Source organism: Centroberyx gerrardi, chromosome 22, assembly GCF_048128805.1.
Source record: "Centroberyx gerrardi isolate f3 chromosome 22, fCenGer3.hap1.cur.20231027, whole genome shotgun sequence".
Taxonomy (NCBI): Eukaryota; Metazoa; Chordata; class Actinopteri; order Beryciformes; family Berycidae; genus Centroberyx; species Centroberyx gerrardi.
Window position 1 is genome coordinate 2,191,594 of NC_136018.1, and position 22,419 is coordinate 2,214,012.

Sequence of the window (22,419 nt, forward strand, 5' to 3'; positions counted from 1 at the left end):
TGGAGACAAAAACATCTTCTACATTCTCTCATTGAGTTAACTTGTACTGAATTAATAAAAACATGGGACCCCTGGAAACTCCTGCAGGACCCCTGGTGACCCACGGACCAACCGTTGGAAACCACCGGGCTCCAACTTTCTGACAAACCTGCTCAGTTCATGTCCGCTACTGAAGCAGAGAGAGAAATCAGTGTCAGTGGTTGTCAGTAGATCCACAACATGCAGGTGTCATGGAGGATGTTGTCATGCATATTTTCCCTGAAATCTTTACCAATTAAAGCCTCCTTTGGAATTTGATTTCCTAGATTTAGCCTAGTACTGTTCGAGCCCCGTCTTCTCTCTGTCTTCTAGGAGGAAAACATCCACTGAGCCAAGTGGAAATTCAGAAACACATCCAGAAATGTCTTTCAGCCAAAATAACAGTTCCAGAGGGAAAATTACTGTCCTCCAGAAACAAAAATACCAGCTTCCCCCCAAGTTTCAAGTTGAGATGTTAAAAGACTTTGTCAAAGAAAAGGCTTTACAGGATCATTCATAGGGCAAAACCAAGAAATAAAAACAGATATGAAGTGGTTTGAATTTCTACCTTTCCTTTGGAAGGACATGTATCGCTGGAAGTATTTAGAAAATAATATGCAGTAGAAAATATTAGAGAAAATATAATCTCCATGATGTCAAGAAGACTCTCCACGTTTGACTTAGTTGCTAAAATGATGGATTTATTCACGAGATGGAAAGGAGCAGCTGCATGTCAGAGCGGGTGGAGGGCTTTCCTTTTTACGCACGGGTTGGAGAGCTTCTTTACGCACGACGCACAGGTTCAGGTGGCGTGGAAAGCGGCGCTCACGAAGGGCGTCGCGCTCGGCATGCAGCGGTACCGGAGGGTGTAGTTGTGCCCGCCGTTGTTGTCCCAAAACTCCCCTGCCTCACTTCTCAGGTAAACGGCGAAGTGAACGGAGGAGCTCGGGTCCAGAAACGGCGGCGTGTACATGGTGAAGCTGTAGCTCTCCCCGACGACGCTCGACCGGTTATCCTCCGCCACGGGCAGAGCCTGCGCGTCCACGTGGGAGAGCCAGTCGTTGAAGGTGTACCGCACTCCGACTTCTTTGTCGACGCAACCGGTGAAGACGCGGATCTGTCCCCGCACGTCGAACTGCGTGATGGTGAGCTTCTCCAAGCAGACGCGCAGCAGCCGCATCCGCTCCTCCAGGTCCGCCGCCTCTCCGGGAACCGGGAAGCACGCGACCAGCCGGTCCATGGTCAGACCGGACTTGAAGCCGGCGCACAGGTCGCCTAGTAAGTCCTGCGGCTGCGGCGGGAAGCTCTTCAGCCGGGACAGCACCTGGGTCGGGATCTGCGGCTCCTCCAGCGCGCTGAAGTGCTTGACGCTGGCCAGGTTCAGGCCCAGCGAGTCGGCGAACTTCACCCGCTTCCCGCCGTTGTTCCCGGAGATGCCCGCCAGCAGCGCCGCCTGCCCCGGGTAGGCGGGCAGAGACTTGGCTCTCCTTCTGTCTTTCATGAATCTCTCCAGTTGAGACGAGTCCAACTCGTCCTCCAAAACATCTTCCTCCTCCTCTTCCTCCTCCTCCTCCTCCGCTCGTCCATTCTCCGTGGGCAGCTCCGCGTCCCTGGCCGCCGCCGCCGCCCGCACGGAGTTTTGCCCCGGGCTCGGTGACTCTTCTCCGGGGTAAAGCTGGAGAGGTGAGTCGGACATTTCTGCGGCTGTGGCTCCGCGCTGCGCCGCGGCCGAGTGCCGTGTGTGCTGTCGCTCCAGGCCGGTCCGGAGTCCGCCGGGGTCCCGGTGGGGAGTTTTTGGTGGTTTGTCCAGAGAGATGCACGCCCCCTGAACGGGAAGTTAACGGAGCAGCGTGGTGTCACTGTCACAGACTGCAGGTGTGGTCGTAACGGGCCACGTAATAAACATCAACTTTCACCTGTTTACGCGCAGCAGAGGGTCAGTGGCTCAGATACACTGACTGTCTGTGAGCCTGATGCTTCACTGCTGTAGTTAGTAGTATAACTTTATTTTCATAGCACCATTCATACACAGAATGCAACTCAAAGTGCTTTACGTAAAACGAATGGATTAAAACAATTACAAGCAAAAGCAAAATGTTCACGCAAAATCAGAAATACAAGAAAAAGCAAGACAGAAATTAAAACAGTAAAATTACATTAAAAAACAAAGAAAGATAAAAAAATAAAATAAAAATAAAAATAGGATAATAATGAAACAGAAATATTATTTTATCCCGAAGTGCTTTGTAATTTCATTTCATTATTGCATCACAATGTCCCTAATGAAAAATCTGTGTCTGTGTTATTCACTAGTGAGTTTATCATTAAATATGGTAATATTGGTAGTCAATAGCAGGTATATAATGACCTCATCATACTCTGTGTTATTTTCATTTCCTGTGGTATTAGTATAATAGTGGGTTTATAGTGACTTTATAGTACTTTATCTCCTGGTGTCACTATAAGATTCCTCTGATACTCCTAAAGGGATTTGTAGTGTCTGTGGTGCTCAACAGTGACTTTATCAATAGTGATATTGATTGTCGCTGGTGAGTTTATAATGACGTCTTCTCGCAGCCTATTGTATGGTGTTTTTTCTCCTATTGTATCGCAATCATTTCCCTATTCATAGTATTCCCATGATGTCACTTGCATTTCCTACCAATATGGCGCTTTACAATACACACAGCTCATTGGCTGTGTTTGTCATTTGATTGTAATCACCTGTTAATTTATTACAATCAATCACCTGTTATTTTCTTACCAAGATGGCCGTGTGCTGATGGAACAGAATACTATCAATAGGAAGTTATACTGTTTCTCTGGTACAAAACTGAGTTTATGATGTTTTATCTCCTATAGTAGCATTACAATATTCGTAGCTTATAATATTCATATTATTCATAGAACTTATCATAGAACTTATTGTGTCTGTTGCACTCAATAGCGAGTTTATAGTGACTTTACCTATTTATGGTGCATTTTTTTCTTACAGGGACTTACAGTGTTTCTGTGGAAATAGTGAGTTTATATAGTGGCGTTATAGTACTACGTTATACTACGTTATAGTACTACGTACTTTACAGCAGGCCCGGGCCAGGATGAAGTGACTGAGGGGGCAGTTAAAAATGGCGAGGGGGCAAATCTTTTTATATAGTAAAACAATAGGTCATCATCCTGCTATGCGTATTTCTGCATGTTTTCCATCCTGCGGGTGGCAGTATAGTGGCGTTTTGACTAGATGCGAACAATTCCCCACCTTACCTTTTCCATGTGTTTGTGCGTCATGGCCATAATATGAAATAGGAATATTTGGGGCAGATTGCCAGATCACCACCTAAAATTGGTCTGGTGGTTTAATGAAATTAATTGATTTAACCATGCAATAGCCTCTGAAAGGCTAAATAACAGCACAAGAAAGACTACGGTTTCAAAATCAAATAATACATTAATTTCACAGCAGTGGTGAAGCCAGTATTAAACCTGAGCGTCCTCGCACAATTTAGGGAATCGGAGCACTCGGAACGTAGGTCTACGCAAAATAATAGAATTTATGAACGATTAGATGACTGCTAAAATCAACAAAATAATAGCCAACAGCGTCAGGGTCATTTAGTAAAAAAAAAAAAAGATGATCAGATCGTTTTGTCTGTCTTTCTGCTCATGCCATGCAGCTCTCTCTCTCTCTCTCTCTCTCTTTCTCCCCCCCCCCCCCCCCTCTCTCTCATTGACCGAAACTTCACTTCCCTGTCGTTTCCATTCTGTGGATTGCTACAATGGAAAAAATAGAAATAGGGCCGAAAGTTCTATTTTCAACCACGAAAAGCAGGCTGAACCGAAGTGATGTGTTCCGTCTGTCTCTCCTCCGCTCCATTCAGTACCGGGGACAGCGGCGCGCGGCCCATATGCAAATAGCCTAAACGTATCTGTCTCCAAATCTAATAAATAAATCTCTTGACAACCAACGCACAACAAACAGCGCTGCCTGTCCATGCTTCTGAAACAACAGCGCTATGTTTCTATAGGGTACATAAAACTTAAACTGGGGGGGCAGAAAATCCAACTCTTGCCCCCTCGTGGCGCCGGGCCCGCGTTACAGTATGGTATTTTATTTCTATATCACTATAGTATTCCTATAATATTCTTCTTAGGGGCTTATATTGTGCCAGTAGTGGGTGCTCAATAGTGGGTTTATAGCGGCCTTATAGTAGCCTACTTTATGATATTGTTTTTAATCTCCTATGGTATTAGTATAATATTCCTATAATATTCCTATAGGATTTTATATTGTGCCAGTGGTAGGCTACTCAATAGTGAGTTCATTATTAAAGATGGTCATAGTGGTAGTCAATTGTGGGTTTATGTGAACTCATCATAATTTGTTATTTATGTTATTTTTATTTCCTGTAGTATTAGTATAATATTCCTATAATATTCCTATAGGGACTTGTGTGTCTGTAGTACTCAATAGTGAGTTTATAGTGACCATACAGTACTTTATGTATTTTTTTCTATAATATCCCTGTATTCCTCCTTTTGATGTTATATTATCTTTCTATTTTTGTTTCTATAGAAATATATTTATAATTTATATAGTTATTTTTCGTAGCCTACATATGTAAAGTGTCCTGCTTCTTGTCACAGTGACACACTGATAAGCCCGCAGGTAGAGAACAACCTCATACTGCAGATATCAAAGTAACAAAACGTCACTCTGTTATGTAACAAGTGCGTCACGGGACGACCGGTAAACAAACATGACGTCACCACCGACATCACCCTGACGTCACAGCTCTCCAGTACGTTGCTTGGTCAGGTTTTTTTTATTCCTCTATGAGCAAACTCCCATATAGAGAGATCCAGCACGGCCTGCCTTATATGGAGAGAAGCAACATGGAGGATTTTAACCATTTCATCACTTCAGCTCAAAATTCATTCAGCTGACAATGTTCTCAGTCTAAAATAATTTAATTTTTATCTGCAGTGTCTCTCCACAGCTTGGGAATCTCCTCCACACCTAGAAAAATGTAAATACAATTAAAATTAATCAAAATAGGTCAAGTACTTTATTAGTATTGCACATTTCATACAAAAACAACAACACAATGTGCTTCACAGAGCCAAAGTAAAAGCAATACATACATATACGGTATAATAAAATAAAATAAGAACATACATGTCATAGTACATAAGAACATACACACATACAGATACACACACATACTATACGTACACACACACACATGCAGAGGACAAACAGTTTAAAGTGTAGAGAGATTCAAGTAAAACAGCAGCAGACATTTACTCTAAAAACCCAACATTAGTTTATCAAGTCAAAGCCTAGTTAAAGAAGCAGTAAAAAGTCAAAAATAAGAATTAAGGTTATAATTACAGCATAACTGTCCATATATAGCCTACTGATAAAAACCTCAAAATAAGAGCCAGTCTGTAACTGCAACACCTTGAAGTGATCCTAACATGGGAACAGGAGCCACAGAAATTATTATAAATTAATCTGCAGGAATAAAAACTGTAATTCCCAATTTGAAAGTTTTGCTAAACTGCTGGTGGATCTCCAAAAGACCTGACAAACATCCATAATAAATATAAAACAAGACAATTCAATCATTTAATTCAATTTTTGAAGATGTACAAAATATGAGATGTACAAAATAATATGTATTAATATATATGGATATATTGATAACGTGATTATTTAATTAGAGAAAGGGGAAGGACAAAATCAGTTTTTACTTCTTCCTACTCCTTTTCCAACATGGAATATTGAATACTTTATGAATGAATTTACCGCATGTTTTCGGTTTTGTTGTTTCCTTTTTTTTTGCCTATTTGATGCATTTTCTTGTTTTGTTACATATACACTTTTTTGTTGTTACCTGTTTGAAATAAATACACATAAACATAGATTTTCTGCATCATATCGTGGTCTAGTGTCACAGCTTCATGTCTCTGCTGTCTTCTCAGTAAAGTTACATAACTGATCCAGATCAACAACTCTGCCTCTGCCTGCTGACGACTTCCTCTCTCAGGTGTAAACATGCAGGATTCTGAACTTTGACACCAAATAATGATTTTTATTTCCCCCTCTCAGGCTATTTTTCCTGATTAATTTTGCTTAATTAAGTCTAATTCCTTGCATGTGTGAGTTAACTAACCCTAACCCATTTTGAGATATCTTAAAAACAAAAACAGACTTTCATACAGGCTTATATTCCTGTTAAAACAGACAAGAGAAAATCACATTAACATTGTTTTGTTTTGTTTTGTTATGTAAGTCTTGTGTGTTAAGAGTGAATGGGAGAGTGTTGTGGTTCTGTGGCTCAGTGAGTGCTTTCTATAAATAACCACAGCATCACTAACTTTATAGACCTTTAACTGCGTAGAAGTGTTTGTGTTGCTCTTGTTTTCTGTGTATCAGCGTCTCTCGTCTCTGCTGCTGCTGCCAGTTTGGATCCAGTGATGTTGATCTTTGGCTTCAGGAAGATTTTAGACTTTGTGATGTTTTGATGCCACCTGCTTAACGGGATTGGTTCCCAGTTAATTGACATCGTTACATTCACCTGTTGTGATCACCTATTAGGGACGTAAACCCTTACCTTGTTATATGCTTTTATATATCCAATCCAATCCAATCAAACCTTTATTTAATCTCGGTGAACATTGAGGGGGAACCTCATTTACAATGCTGCAGAGAGCACTTCAAATAAAAAGGGTTAGTACAAATCAAATGTAAAATATCTCAAACAAGTAAACAGAGTCAATAAAAAAAGCACATATACATCTAAGCACAGATAAAAAGAAAAATACAAGAATAAGTAGAAATGTAAGTCATGTTACAATCACTAAATTAATTAAAACAATTAGAAGGAGAAACAGGTTTTTTGATCATGTTTTTAAATTGTCCAAATGAAACCAGATTATTGATTTTCAGTCAGTCAGATAGGGACCAGATGACCGATTCAACACTGAGGGAATGGAAGATGGCAAATCACCAATAAGAGCTTTATAAATAAACAGGTATGATATGTTGTATGTTTATGTATCTGTGTTCAGTCCAGTGGGTCTCAACATGGGGTCCGGGGACCACCAGGGGTCCTTGCAGGGGTTCTAGAGGGACCACACCAAATTAATGAATTGTTAAACTTCTGGACAAAATTATATCTAACAATAAAAAAAATCTCAGATTTGGGTCTGAGAGACAAAATCTCATCAGACGGGGGTCTGTAGCTCTAATGTGGACTAGATTAGGGCCTTGATATGAAAAAGGTTGAGAATTACTGCTCTATATAATCAGTTGGTGGTTAACACTTTTCACCACTAGATAGCAGCATTTATCTAATTTCTGGGCTTCTTATACTTCTATAAAAAGCTTTATGGACTTCAGATGATTCACAGTAAAATGCCGGTGGATTGTAGTGTGTGTCTGAGAGAAAACCAGCCAGCTGCCAGCTGAAGGTAAATATAGCTCTAACTGTTTCCTTACATGATTTAGAAAATCTAACAGCGCTGGTGTTTGGGCAGAAATTGTCTTGGAAAAGTCATGAAGGGACATTTCAAAAGCTTTTTCTAAAGCTTTTCTGAAATTCAAAACAGACTGCAGCTTGGTGTTTCTAGTGTTAATAAGCCAGTGAGCCTCAAACTGTCTGTTCATGCTGCTTTTGGCTTTTACTGACAAGGTGAGAGCAGTTTATTTTAATTTTAAATTAGTCTGTTTCCTGGAGTTATGTATTTGTGTTGCGGCTTCTCTGTTATCATCATCTGTCTATTTTTATTCTGTTGCTGATTCTGAAGACACTGCACAGTTTCCACCTGGGGCTTGATGATGATGAAGTGTTTCTGTCTGCTTGTGAGTTTGACTTGAATGGAAACACATCAAGCAACATGGTGACGATGCTGCAGAGCCACAAGGCGGCGCTGCAGGACTGCTGGTGAAGGGTGAACCGTCTGTCTGCACCTGTAGGCCAGAGTCTGCTTTACAGGACATGAATTTAACTTTTTTTAACCTCTGGATTAGGGCTGCAGCTATCGATTATTTTAGTAATCGAGTATTCTACCGATTATTCCATCGATTAATCGAGTAATCGGATAAGAAATACTTATGCTTTATTAAAGAGCAATAGTAAATATACAAAAGAGAAAAGCTGTCCGCACGAAGCTGTCCATACGACACTGTGATTTACTGAAAACGAGGTGAAATAATTATTATTATTGATATTTATTACTAGGCCTAAATATCATACAAGTTCATAAGACTGGCTAATGAACATTTATTTACTATGTTGAAGGGTTGCCCTACACCTGCTGACCCTACTCACTGCAATCAAACTAAACTGAATATACCTGCTGTATTGGACTGGTGCATTTTAGGCTCCAATTGCTACTTACACCACCTGATATTTTGCTTTCTGGGGTATTTTATGCATCACTGTGAGGGGAGTAGGTGTGTGTGTGTGTGTGTGTGTGTGTGTGTGTGTGTGTAACTATCATAATAATAACATGAATGAAGCTCAGGCTTTCACAAATTGACTGCAGCATTTTATTTTCTGTGGTTATTTTCTTGAGCAAAACTTAGCTAACTTAGGGACATCATAACTAGCCACCATATTGATTTACGTTCTTAACTAGCCATTACATATAGCCATAATTAATGTGCATTCTTTACTAGCCTTCATCTCATCCCGTTTTAATATTAAGTGCTGACTCCGCCCACCCGGGCCAGTTTCGGGGTACGCCGGTAGCAATTACAAGTGGACCCTATCCTACAGTCCCTGCTCTCAGCGGAGGGAGGGAGCTACGCTGTGTGGGAAGCGCTGTGACCGTCAGACCTCTCTGGATTAGACAAGCAAGTAGAGAAAACCGGCATCAGCCGAACCAATTTATTGCCAAATGCTTTGGGATTCAACACATTAACATTGCTTCCCATGGTCAGAAAAAGTCGGCAGATTTGTCGCTAGTCGCTTTTGAGAAATAAAGTCGCCAGGGGGTCTGAAAAGTCGCTAAGTCTAGCGACAAAGTCGCCAAGTTGGCAACACGGGATCCGAAACTTTGGACACTTTCTGTCGTTTTCTCTGGCCTGTCTCTTCTCTTCGCCCCTCGCTATTTTCTCTCTCTTTCTCCAGCGCGTTGTGCAACAGTAATAATCATCCGTGCGAAACACTGAGTGTGTATATAGTTATATGGATTAAACGAAGCTTCGATGCAAAGAATTTGCATCGATGATTTTTAGTAATCGAGTTACTCGAGTTTCTCGAGGAATCGTTTCAGCCCTACTCTGGATCTTTAAAGACTGAATTCACCAGTCTGTCATCCAGTATTTTGGCAAATCAACAGGATATTTCCACTCAGTCTGTGCTGAGATGAAGAGCTGCAGCAGCAGTCTTTGTATTTTATTTATTCAGACTGTCTGTGTGTTATCAGTCTTGATTGGTGTTGTCAGTACAGATTTCAGCCTATAGGCTTTTCCAGGCTTTCCAGGTTAAATAAAAGGATGTAGCTCCACATGCCCCCCCGCCCCGGATCTTAACTCTTCCAACAGGAAACAGGTTTGTGTTTGTTTGAATTAAACCAAAACTCAACGGCAAACTCTGCTCTCTGAACTGAAAGTTGACATCAAGCGGGTCAAAAATCAAACACGACAATCTATGACTGTTACAAATCATTTGTATTGAAAAAACAAAAAGCTGTACAATTACAGTGAGTGTGGAGCCCCCCCCCCCCCCCGGACTGATCCCACTAGCAGCTTGACAGCCGGGCGGACTGGACCATCTGATGTCACACATCTAAAATATCTGCTCTGTAAAAGTGTCATTCTGTCAAACAGGGACTTTAGTTACCAAACGCTCTTTAAAAAGCCCTATGCAAATATCTTTTTACATGCAAAATGCAGAGGCACAGATGGAAAATTAATTTCTAATATCGATCCTTTATGGAAAAAGTAATTACCTGAGGTTCATATTTCATTATTTCTGAGGATCCAGTCTATCAATCAGTCATTTTGTTATCCAAGGACTTCATTTACTTACTATTCATTTAAAAAGTTCTGTCATTTGTCAAAATTCTGCAAAATTTGCACAAGAACATTTAACTTCTTTAACATCAGTGGAAATCTCATTTTGGAACAGAATTCGCACGCCGACCCGGATCTCATGGTGGTTTCTGTGCATTTCTTTGCATTATGAACAAGAACAGCCTGACCTGGGTTCAGATTGTCTTTTGGCCTGAATGAGCTCGGACAGACGAGCGGTCTTAGTGTCTGACCCTGGATCAGCGGTCCTACGTGGTTTTTCTACTGCATAAATGCTCGTTTAGGAAGTTTTCTGAAGCACGTTTCAAACAGACTGATTTTCCATCACACCAAACTCATCAGCTGCTTCACTATAGAGCTGCTTGTCTTGCTGCTGCTATTCAGTCCAGTCCCAACAGGCCAGTGGACACAAAAATCAAACCCAAAAGCATCATATGTTTCAACACACTGATTTCTCTCTGTAATGCTCCACAGTCTGGCCTTTCTCCTAAAGTTTTGATGCTATCTTGGCCGTCGCTTTAGCACTTAGCTGTTTCCTATTCTTGTCTCCATGCACCGCTGTGTGAGGTAATTCAAAACACATGTTGGAGGTGAAAACCAAGTCTGTTTCAACACATGGAAACAGACAGGCGTTTGGGTGCTTTGGGGTTGTTAGGACTGCAGCGGAGAGCAGCATCCAGGAAAACAAGACAAGCAGCTTTATATTGAAGCAACAGGCAAGAGTTTGGTCAGAATTGATCGGTATGATGGAACATGATGGGAAAATAGAGTCCAGATCAAAAGTTCTGCTTTAAGAAATAACTGCAGCTTCTTGTAATGTGAAAAATGTAGTAGTCAACAGTGCAATTTTTTAGCGAGTTCTGCAATTATTTGTGCAACAAATCAATCTCAAGATTCTTGACTTCCATGTGAAAGAGCCTACAGACATCATATTGGTCTGATTCCTATCTTTTCTACAGCTGTTTCCTCTGTCTTCAGGTCACTAGCCATGACCATTAAACATGCTCTTGATACTGGTCAATTCTGCATTGCATGTTATGATTTTCTATGCATTTTAATAGAGGAACTGATCATGGTTAATCTATGATAACACCATGATGCTCGCTTGGCTGTTGGCTGCATGTTAATATTGTTCCAAAACCCACTTACAGTCAGTTACAAACACACAAGATATGACGAGTAATTATACATTCGTTACATTTCTACAAAATTATCCAGACGCTTTTCAAAATATATATCTATCAGTGTAGCTGAATATAACATTTTATAGAACATTAATATTTTAATCTCAGAATGGAAATGTCATGATAAATTCAACAAAGTAAATGACTTCATTAGCATGATGCCGTGTGATTGGTTGGTTACATAGCGTGAAATGAATCTTGGGTATTGTAGTACTTTGCTATGAGCGGCGCAGCGTAGAAGTAGCGATCCTAGAGCGGACACTTCCCCCTGAGAACGGTGCTGTGACTGAGCGTCAGCACCCGGACGCCCGGTCAGGTGAGCAGGTGAGTCTGTTCTAGGAGCGCTAGTCTACGCCGAGAGGAGCCGGGATCCAACCACTGGCAGCTGTCAATCAGAAGCTGAAGGATCCGATTGATCCGACAGGTGACGGCGGCGGCGGCGCCCGCCGATGGCACTGCGGCGGCGTGTCCGACGTCGGTGATGTCACTGGTCTTCTGTGACGTACATGCGGTACATCAGAGTGACGATGGCTGCTGCCAGGCAGGGGATCAACCAGTTAGACCACCAGCTGGAGAGAGAGAGAGAGAGAGAGAGAGAGAGAGAGAGAGGGGGGGGGGGAGAGGGAGAGAGAGAGAGACACAGAGAGAGAGAGAGGAGAGAGAGAGAGGAGAGAGGAGAGAGGAGAGAGAGAGAGAGAGAGGAGAGAGAGAGAGAGAGAGAGAGAGAGGGAGAGAGAGAGAGAGAGAGAGGGGAGAGAGAGAGAGAGAGAGAGGATGAGGGAGAGAGAGAGAGAGAGAGAGAGAGAGAGAGAGAGAGAGAGAGAGAGAGAGAGAGAGAGAGAGAGAGAGAGAGACTAGTTAGACTAACTACTGATTAACCCGGTAGAGATGAGAAGAGACAGCTAGTTAGATTCTAACTTCCTAATGATTTACCAGTCAGACCACCAGCTGCAGTTGAAGAGAAACGAGGACTAACTGACGGTTAACCAGTTAGTTAAAGACAGAAGAACCAGTAGAGTTATAACAAGAAACCAGTTCATTAGAAATAAAGAGAACCAACTAGATATACTAACCAACTACTGATGAATAAGAGATAGAAACAACTATTTGGATACACTAACTGACTTCCTGAAACAGGCATGTTACAGTTAACCAGACGAACAGGCCTTTTAATTTCCTTTGGAGTTTGGAAACATTATCTCAGTCGGACTAATATGAGAATAGTACATCCCTACTTACTTATTGACTGAATAACTAACCAACTAACTGACACACTTATTATGCATCAACCAGTTTGGCCACCAGCTAGAAAGTTAAATACATTGACAACAGTTTAGTTTCCCAAACATTACGTATATAAAATACCTCAATTACCATCTAAACAACACACTAACCAGGCATCATGGAAGAGATGAGCTACTCAGATACACTAAATGATAAAAACTAACCGACCAACAATTTACCTGTTAACACACTAATATTTTAACTCACTAACTACAACACAGACATGAAATAAATCAATATTACAACACAGAAATGAGACAGAGAGAGAGAGAGAGAGAGAGAGAGAGAGAGAGAGAGAGAGAGAGAGAGAGAGAGAGTGTGTGTGTGTGTGTGTGTGTACCTCTGCTGATCATGAATAGTAGTCACAAGTGATTCCTGCAAGACACAAATCGAAGAGATCAGTGATTTTTTTTATTTTTGAATTCAAACATTTTTGTGTCCAACACACTGGACAGTAATGTTGTCAGAATAACCCACATTTCAATAACTTTTTTTAACAGTTTGAAAGTATTTTAGGGTGAATTTTTCCTTTTTTCCTTTTTCCTTTACCAGTGACCTGCTGTAACCTCTCAGTGAAATATTTAACTTACCGCTGGTTTGGCGATTTTGTCTCTGTCGTCCTGCAGAGAGACAGAGACAGATCGTTAAATGAAATACACTACCAGTCAACTTTATCTTTTACTATTTTCCACATTTTAGAATAACAGTAAAGATATCAAAACTATGAAATAACACAAATGGAATTATGCAGCAACCAAAAAAAGTGTTAAACAAATCAAAACTATCTTATATTTTAGATTCTTTAAAGTAGCCGCCCCTTTGCCTTGATGGAAAGACAAAAGGCTTTGGAAAGAAATTCATACATAGGATCAACTTCACTGTTTATATTTGTCTAAGAAACTAATTTCAAGCATTTAAGCAGAAGCCTTTAGATCAAAATGGCTTTAAGATGATGATGATGATTCTTCTTTCCACTTTTGGATTCCTAGACAAGGGAGGAGGAGGAGGAAGAGGAGGAGGAGGAGGAGGAGGAGGAGGAGAGGACGAACGTGTCAAAGTGATGAAAGACAGAGGAAGGGAGGATGAGGAGACCGTGACGAGTCTTTTCTAATCACACAACCGCACTTCCTCTGTTGAAAATGTCCTCATGCTACTTCACAACGTCTCACAAGTCACACTGCTGTAAGTCACACTGCAGACTGAGTCTCAGTTCTGCAGCAGCTGTGGCCTAATGTACCGAGAGGAAAACTGGCATGAAGTTTTAGTTTCAACTCTGATTCTGAGTTCGTTCTGATGCAGCGGCAACAGATTCTCTCAAGTGTAACACCGCTATTCAGAGGTGTGAACAAGTCAACCTCGCTCGAGTCACAAGTCAAGTCCCAAGTCTAAATGTAGGTTACCAAGTCAAGTCCAAGTCATTAATGTCAAGTCTCAAGTCTAAATGTAGATTACCAAGTCAAGTCCATGTCATTAATGTCAAGTCCCAAGTCTAAATGTAGATTACCAAGTCAAGTCCAAGTCATTAATGTCAAGTCTCAAGTCTAAATGTAGAACAGCAAGTCAAGTCAGAACAAATCAAGAGTCCAGTATCAATTTAATATCTTAAAGAAAACTAAATATCTAGGACTTTTCAATGCAATATGGTTTTAATAGGATAAAAACTTGGTAAGAGCATCATGAGTTTGATTTCTATAATCAGTTTCAACTTCAATAAATTCAATCATTCCATACAAATTCAGAAAACAGAATTTAAATTCAGTCGTCCGCTGGAACAAATCTCATCACTTTCAATCTAAGTCATTTACACAAACACAAGATCTCAAGTCAAGACTTTAGAAACCTTTTCAAGTCATCAAAGTACAAGTCAGAGTCAAGTCCCAAGTCACCAGAACCCAAGTCAAGTCAAGTCTCAAGTCTTCTCTTCATGCATCAAGTCAAGTCTCAAGCAAGTAAAACTGAGACTCGAGTCCAAGTCATGTGACTCGAGTCCCCACCTCTGCCGGTATTATATATTATTATCCAATATTTCGTAAATATCGCGATATTTTCTGCGATATCGAATATAGCCTGGAAATTTGATGTAATTTAAAAGAAATAAAATAAAATACCCCAAAAAACAAACCCTTTTGCATCAGAAACGCCTCTTATTTTCTTATATTTTGCATTCTTGTGAAAATAGCCAAATAACCAATTTCCTCCTGTCCACATCCTTCATGGTTTTACTGAGTAAACCTGAGAAAAGATAAAACACTTCAGGTGACGTTTACGCACCGACGCCCTCACAGTGTGCTGTAAAGATGACATCATCAACATTTACGATAGTGCAAACAGCCTGAAGCCACAACACACACTGTCTGGACTAACATCTAGTCCCTATCATGAGGTGTGTGTGAATGTGTGTGTGTGTGTGTGGGTGTGTGTGTGTCTCTTGTCAACAACTACCAACCCTTTGTCTGGAGGGCTGGGTGGACAAAGACAAACAGAGAGATGGAGAGAGAGAGAGAGAGAGAGAGAGAGAGAGAGAGAGAGAGAGAGAGAGAGAGAGAGAGAGAGAGAGAGAGAGAGAGAGAGAGGGAAACTGTTGTGTGTATTTGATAGAGTTGAATTCCCTCCTTTTCCCTCTTGTCTTTACTAAATTCTCCTCTTTGAGACGTGCGCTGTGTAACTCCAAACATATAGAGAGCTTTCAGATGATGATGGCGGCCATGTTGGAGGTCCTCAGCTCTGAACAGCTGACTGTGTTTCTGTCTTCTCAACAGAACTGAACAGACGGTTAATTTCTGTCTGTTTCTGACTGAACTGATCATTTCATCACCGATCCATCTGATTGATTTAGTGTTTAGATAATGTCAGCTTGTTAGCTAGCTAACCATAGCATCTGGTCAGCTAACATCACTGTCTTGTTGTTAACACATCTGATTAGCACACTAGCTAACGTAGCAGCTAGCATTAGCATGTTAACATGAACATCAGTGTCTTTGCTAGTTAGCTAGCTAACAGTTTGTTCAGGTTAACTGAGCTGACTCTTCTCAAGCTACAACTCAGAGTGTTTTGGAGTAGAGACTAGGGCTAAAGACAAGACAGTTTACTGTGTCACAGTAACCAAATCCACCTTATCACACTATTCACTTTTACTGAGAACGTTACTGAATGGATCTACAGCCACACCACAACAAGCTGACTCAGCTGCTCTCTGCTTCTAGCTGCTTGATACAGATTTACACTTTATTAACTAACACACAGTTCTACAGATTTACACTTTATTAACTAACACACAGTTCTACAGATTTACACTTTATTAACTAACACACAGTTCTACATGTTCCTCCATCATGGAGACTCAGCTGGTTAGTAGACTTGTGACACAACAAAGACTTGATGTGAAGAAGACATGAAGAATTAGGGTACATCTAGTCTTTGTATATGGACATGCACGTGTCCACACACACACACACACACACACACACTCTCAGGCTCACCGGGTGCAGTTCTCCTATCAGCAGGCTGCATGCCATCTCTCTGGCGTCAGTCGAGTGTCCGACGTCCTCGAAGCTCTCGGTGGCGTCTCCTCCTGCCTGCTCCCTCAGCACCTCCTCCCCCCCGGGGTGCTGCACAACACACAGGACGAACACACACACACCGACAATCACTCATTTATAAGTTTAAGTTAGCCTTTAACAAGGCCGTGGGTTCACAGCTGGAACATCTGGAGGAGAGGAAGTGATAAGAGTCTCTGTGATTCCTCCTGGAAAACTAACACAACTGGTCAGTCAGTTCAGCTTCATATCTCAGTTTCCACAATAAACTGCCTAAACATAGAATTTGGAAATTTTGCAACATTTAGATTAATTTAATTTAAAATCCCAGTTTGAACTGACAATAGTCTGGATGTTAATATAAGATGCCAAATGTGAGCTTACTTTAGTTCGTTTAGTTCCTCAAATCATCCAGACTCATAAACTCGATTAATAATTGCCAAATGTGAGGTTACTTTAGTTTAGTTAGTTAGTTGGTTAGTTCCTCCAATCATCCAGACTAATAAACGCGATTAATAATTGTGAACAAAATATCGAGCAAAATTATGACAATCATCATTTTAACCATAATCGCCCAGAACCAGTTTTAGCTTATTTGCACATCGAAACGATAACAGCTGACAGGAGAGAGAAGAAGAAACAAAACATCTCACCCCAAAAGGAAAAAAAAAAGTGAACTAGTCAGGATAATAGGTAAATTATTAAATTATTCTTATTTGACAAAATGCTGACACGAGTTTTTAGCTTTTTAGGAACAACCTTTTCCCTTATTTTTGTTGTTGAATGGAAATTTGACTAAACTCAACTGTTATTTTGATTCCTTTTCCCTAGCAGAGGTCGTTGTGTTCAAGCTGTGATGCTGCGCCGCTTATGAATGAAACACTGGAAACTTCTGGAGAACTCCATCAGGCCTCGTCAGTTTGCTGCTGCAGTCTCATGACACCCGTCTCTTCCCACAGGCTTTACAGTCTTTTCTTTTTCAGCCAAGGACCCAAACAAGAAATGTGGTCATCTTGCGTTTCACCACTGGAACTGGACTCAAGGAAACTAATTTGGCCTGCGACCCATTTTGGGGCCGAACCCACCGCTAAAGCTGCACAAGGCCAGATGTTTATGTGAAAATACCCCCGTCCCATCGACCCTGATTGAGATGCTGTATATTCATCCTGTCAGCGTCTCTGCATCAGCGGCACCGAGACAAATTCCTGCACAATTATCGTACTTGGCAATTAAAGTGATTCTGATTCTTGAAGGACAGTACTGAGTCAGGAAGAAGCAATCAGAAGCATCGATGCCATTCAGACGAAATCTCTAAATCTAGCTTGCTATCGTCCAATTCCTTTGCCGGCTGCCATGTTGGTTGTTGCTGTCGCTCTGTGACGACGTCACAAGGAGGTTTGTCCCGCCTACATCCACCAGCCAATCAGGTTTGTCGGACAGTATCTGTACGAAATAACTGCCGATGGATAGGCTTGGTCCAGACCGATATGAATCACCATGCAAATTCAAGAAGTGCTAAAGACTGCATTCATTTGGTCACAGCAGGCGCACATCTCCTCCAAAATATGTGGTTTTGGATGGGTTTGGATGTGTTTTGTTATGTTTGGATGGGTTTGGATGGGTTTTGGATGTGTTTGGATGGGTTTGGATGTGTTTGGATGTGTTTTGGATGGGTTTTGGATGTGTTTGGATGTGTTTGGATGTGTTTGGATGCGTTTTGGATGGGTTTGGATGTGTTTTGGATGGGTTTGGATGGGTTTGGATGTGTTTTGGATGTGTTTTGGATGTGTTTGGATGTGTTTTAGATGTGTTTGGATGTGTTTGGATGTGTTTGGATGTGTTTTGGATGTGTTTTGGATGTGTCTGGATGTGTTTTAGATGTGTTTGGATGTGTTTGGATGGGTTTGGATGTGTTTTGGATGTGTTTTGGATGTGTTTGGATGTGTTTGGATGGGTTTGGATGTGTTTTGGATGTGTTTTAGATGTGTTTAGATGTGTTTTAGATGTGTTTGGATGTGTTTGGATGGGTTTGGATGTGTTTTGGATGTGTTTTGGATGTGTCTGGATGTGTTTTAGATGTGTTTGGATGTGTTTGGATGGGTTTGGATGTGTTTTGGATGTGTTTTGGATGTGTCTGGATGTGTTTTAGATGTGTTTGGATGTGTTTGGATGGGTTTGGATGTGTTTTGGATGTGTTTTGGATGTGTTTAGATGTGTTTTAGATGTGTTTGGATGTGTTTGGATGGGTTTGGATGGGTTTTGGATGGGTTTGGATGTGTTTTGGATGTGTTTGGATGTGTTTGGATGTGTTTGGATGTGTTTTGGATGTGTTTGGATGTGTTTTGGATGTGTTTTGGATGTGTTTGGATGTGTTTTAGATGTGTTTGGATGTGTTTTGGATGTGTTTGGATGTGTTTTAGATGTGTTTGGATGTGTTTTGGATGTGTTTTGGATGTGTTTGGATGTGTTTGGATGTGTTTGGATGTGTTTGGATGTGTTTTCGATGTGTTGTGTTTTCAAGCGCTCGTCCTTGATCGTGTCCTTGAACATGGTCGGACATGTCTGAACTTTAGCCGCACCACACATTATGTCAATCCAAAAATAGCTCTTGAAACGGGCGATATCTATCCGGACCTCTTGGACGAGATGATAAAACTCTGCTGTGTTCTCCTGAGGAGGCCGGCATGTCTGTCACACACATCGTCTTCTTCAAACACAAGCAGAGCAATCACTAACTTTCTGTTGTCCATTTTTATGTTTAACGTTATCCCCTTATCCCCTGTTACTTCAGCTAATATTCACGTTGCATGGCAATGAGAACGATGCAACGCTCCTGACGCCCTTTGACCTCTCGCTCTCTGTTACCAGCAGCGCTCACAGCTGAGTTTTATGTCTGAGCAGAAGAAAAAGCCTCAGATCTGATCACCTGAAACCAGACTGACACACCAAAACAAAGCTGAACAGAAGTCTTGCAAAAGACAAAGTGATGAGTTGGGAAGGATGATGGCAGTTATTTCATGGTGTTTATGAGCGTATAGTTGAGTTATACACACAACATCAGGCATAAAAGACAACTGTTCAGAATTAAACTTCACTAAAGCAAACTGACATTGACTTACCACAGACTGCAGTACAGCAGGTCTGGTGCTTTAGGAAGTTATTCAAATAAGAGACAGACGTTTGAGCCAATATATCCCTCCCTCTCCCTCTCCCCTTCCTCTCTCTCTCTCTGTCTCTCTCTCCCTCGCTCTCTCTCCATAAGTGTGTGTGTGTGTGTGTGTCCCGTCTGCCCTGCGGAGGCGTGTGGTGTGTCCTCACATGAACCATAAAACTCTGTTAAACTCTCGCCAGCTGTTTTATTACAACTGGTTTCATGAGTTCAGTATTCACCTGCAACTAAACACTTTTACACATTTCCAAAAAAAAAAGAGGAAAACGCTCCACATGAACAAGATTATTGTAAAGTAAAAGCCTCTTTAAAAAATACAGTGGTGTCATTTTTTTGTTGTCCAACATCAACAGCTACAGACTCTTTGTGTAAACTGAGCTCGTTGTAAAATGTCCAAGAGAACAAGTCTGTATGAGCTGAATGGTAACTCGACCTGTGAAAACTAGGCTGCCTATTGGAGGAGCCAAAAAAAATCCCATTAATATTATGTGACACAATAAGCCTACACACCCTCTAGTATCCACTCATGATAATAAACACTGAGGCAGCAGAATAACAAGTAATTGCGAGATATCACGCTATCAATCGAGTTGATTGAGATAAAAGGTCAAAGGTCAAAATGATAAATTATTGCAAGATAGAGTCCGCACACTTGAAATTGATCCAATGGTGTTCATGTGGTGGTAATAAATCGACCGTCTCTCTGTCCAGCACCCAGTATCAGTTGGGTTGTACGTGCTTTTGTGCATCTTTAGCCAAATGATGATACATTCAACATGTGATCTGACCAACATTTTCATGTCAACAGCCTCCACACAGATACCATTCAGACCTCAGCTGACACATTTTTTATCCCACATCCCTCCTATCTGAGAAGAGTTTTGTAGTTACATATGATTTAGAAAAGAATGACACAACTATTTATACTGTGGTTAGAGAGATAACAGAAGGGAGTGGGAAACCTACAATTTAAAGTACTCATTCTTACACATCCTATCATTATATCAACATTTAGTGAATTAAATTACAGTAACAGAGAATTTAATCGTGCTGAGGTTCCCCCAGGAGCCTTTCCAGGTCCCCTAAGATACTGAATTTAGGTTGAGGAAAACAACAAGGAGATGCTACTAACTTGACTTCACACTGGAAAATTACCAGAAGCCACAAGGCAAAAGCTGGTAAATGTTGTACCAGCCACTCTGGCATCATTTGGAAGTCTTGCTATATTTAAAAGAAATAGTTTGGCTGGTACATGTTTGGTTTTGACCGCGCAGCCGGGTTAATTTCCTGTTGTGGCTGATTTCTGCAGGTTGTCTATTATAAACCTCTAATGACAGAAATTGCGTTTAATTTAACTCTGCACGTTCCTCACCTCCTCCAGAAACTTGGTGACATCGTAGACTTTGTGGTTGATGATAATCCACGTTGATTTGAACGTGTTCTGCTCCTCGATCTCTGTCAGTCTGAAATATTTGACATCATCTTTACCGTTCTGTCCCTGTTCACACATCTCTCTCTCTAATATTCCGAATAGCAAAATGTGAAAACCCGGCGAAAGCCACTACGTGCTGTTAGTCGACTTGTGTTGGGTTATATAATCCCACGAAATACGTCGCTATCGTGACTTCGCATATACGCAGCGACATTTACCCCAGTTTCTCTCAAACCAGAGTCCCAAGTTTGATCCTGGAGTTCACCGTTCTCAAGCTAGCCTCAATACAATACCACACTTCCGGTTTCTACTTTCAAAATAAAACCCTTATTGATCAGAATGTGTGGTTGCAACAAAACATAGTACTACAGTGAAAAATAAATAATATATTTTAGGAGGAACCTGTAGTAAATGAAAATGCAATTTTTTTTTTTTTTTGCAAATGTGGTTTTCACCGCATATATTCATCCATGTTAGCCTTTGCAAGATCCAGTACATACAGTATATCAGGCTTTTTTTATAAGTGCTAATTTTTATAGATAGTAGACATACTTCTAAGTTTTCTGATATGTTTTTGTGTTTAACTTATAAGGTATTATGTAAGCTTTTATATGGCACTCTTTCATGAGGGAATAGCCTACCATACACAATGATACAATATAACCATTACATGATTATCCATTCCCTTCATTCATTCATATCTATTTAATTCAATTAAATTCAATTCAACTTTATTCACTCAAGGGGCAATTAAAAGGCCGCAATTTAAGGTAGAAGCAATCATTAAAAACAAAACAAAGAATACATGTCACATCACAAAAAGAGACAGGACTTGTTACCAGGTTAACAGTTAGCCACGTGCATAACAGCTTCACTCCATACTTAATATAATGATTCCATTATTCCAGCATTGTGATACGATTTATGTTGTTCTACACCCCAACATTTATTACCAGTGATAATTTTAACGCTTTTATTTTGAAGGAGAAAACGCTCAATTTCCGGCATGTTTGTGGTTATCTCTGGCTGGCTTGACGAAGCTTCCGAGTTCCTGGCACGGATGGCGAAACCTCCTCCAGTCATCGCTTTTCCAGCGCTGCTATTGGCTGTTGTGTTATTTACCTTTACTCTCGGACTCTCTGATTGGCGCTTCTGCCTGTCAGTCATCTGTGGGCTCGGCAATGACGAGGCTAAAAGTTCACAGAAGTTCATCAGCTTTCAAGGAAACTGTTTTCTCACGGAAGGAGCGAGTGGGCGTAGTAGTGTGTATTACTTCACTGAATCAGTTATATTTTCCACCCGCTGCATCACGCAGGTTTACATGTCCGTTGTGTTTGAAATTCATGTCAACACTTCCAGTTCTATTCTAAAAAGCTACTTGGCTCGAAAAATGGTGAAACCGGTTGGTACATTTTGATATTTAGACCTAACTGCCACTGTCGCCTGTGGCTGTAGACAAAAGATCCCTGCCGATGGACGGACAGGCGTCTGGCGGGAAGGACTGTCAAGACTCCAACCCAAAGATTGTCTATTGAGAAAATGAATCACTCAGTAGTTTAAAAAGGTCCACTATCTCAAATAGACTCAGCGTAGTCGTTACCATAGTGACCAAACTAGTGCAAGCCTGATAAAAGTTGTTTATCTCAAAAACTACTACACAAAAATGTAATTCTTGGCTCTGGCTCCGAACAAAACCTTCAGCTTGTGTGTGATTTGGTCCAAAATAAACCTGAAATGTTTTAACAGAAGGC

General features: G+C 41.0%; 2 protein-coding genes across 2 annotated transcripts; both read right to left on the reverse strand.

Annotated features, from left to right (window-relative positions):
• Window positions 1–820: 820 nt before the first annotated feature.
• ppp1r3g (protein phosphatase 1 regulatory subunit 3G) lies at window positions 821–3,306 on the reverse strand. Its single transcript, XM_071906487.2, has 2 exons — window positions 3,283–3,306; window positions 821–1,843 (listed from the first exon to the last, which is right to left on the reverse strand). Exons 1-2 carry the CDS (start codon window positions 3,304–3,306, stop codon window positions 821–823), a joined length of 1,047 nt encoding a protein of 348 aa, XP_071762588.2.
• A 6,376-nt stretch (window positions 3,307–9,682) lies between these two features.
• On the reverse strand, window positions 9,683–20,909 carry cyb5a (cytochrome b5 type A (microsomal)). The gene is made up of 5 exons (XM_071906489.2): window positions 20,609–20,909; window positions 16,011–16,139; window positions 13,122–13,151; window positions 12,872–12,906; window positions 9,683–11,816 (listed from the first exon to the last, which is right to left on the reverse strand). The coding sequence occupies exons 1-5, from the start codon at window positions 20,744–20,746 to the stop codon at window positions 11,732–11,734; spliced, it is 417 nt and encodes a 138-aa protein (XP_071762590.2). The 5' UTR covers window positions 20,747–20,909; the 3' UTR covers window positions 9,683–11,731.
• Window positions 20,910–22,419: the final 1,510 nt, after the last annotated feature.

Excerpts from the sequence above, each read along its gene's own strand:
- ppp1r3g (XM_071906487.2), bottom strand. The coding sequence starts at position 3,306 with ATGACGCACAAACACATGGAAAAG. Across the intron at positions 1,844-3,282 it reads CGCACAAACACATGGAAAAG|GGGGCGTGCATCTCTCTGGA; the intron begins GTAAGGTGGGGA and ends CTTCCCGTTCAG.
- cyb5a (XM_071906489.2), bottom strand. The coding sequence starts at position 20,746 with ATGTGTGAACAGGGACAGAACGGTAAAGATGATGTCAAATATTTCAGA. Across the intron at positions 12,907-13,121 it reads ACAAAATCGCCAAACCAGCG|GAATCACTTGTGACTACTAT; the intron begins GTAAGTTAAATA and ends TGTGTCTTGCAG. Across the intron at positions 11,817-12,871 it reads ACTATTCATGATCAGCAGAG|CTGGTGGTCTAACTGGTTGA; the intron begins GTACACACACAC and ends CTCTCTCTCCAG.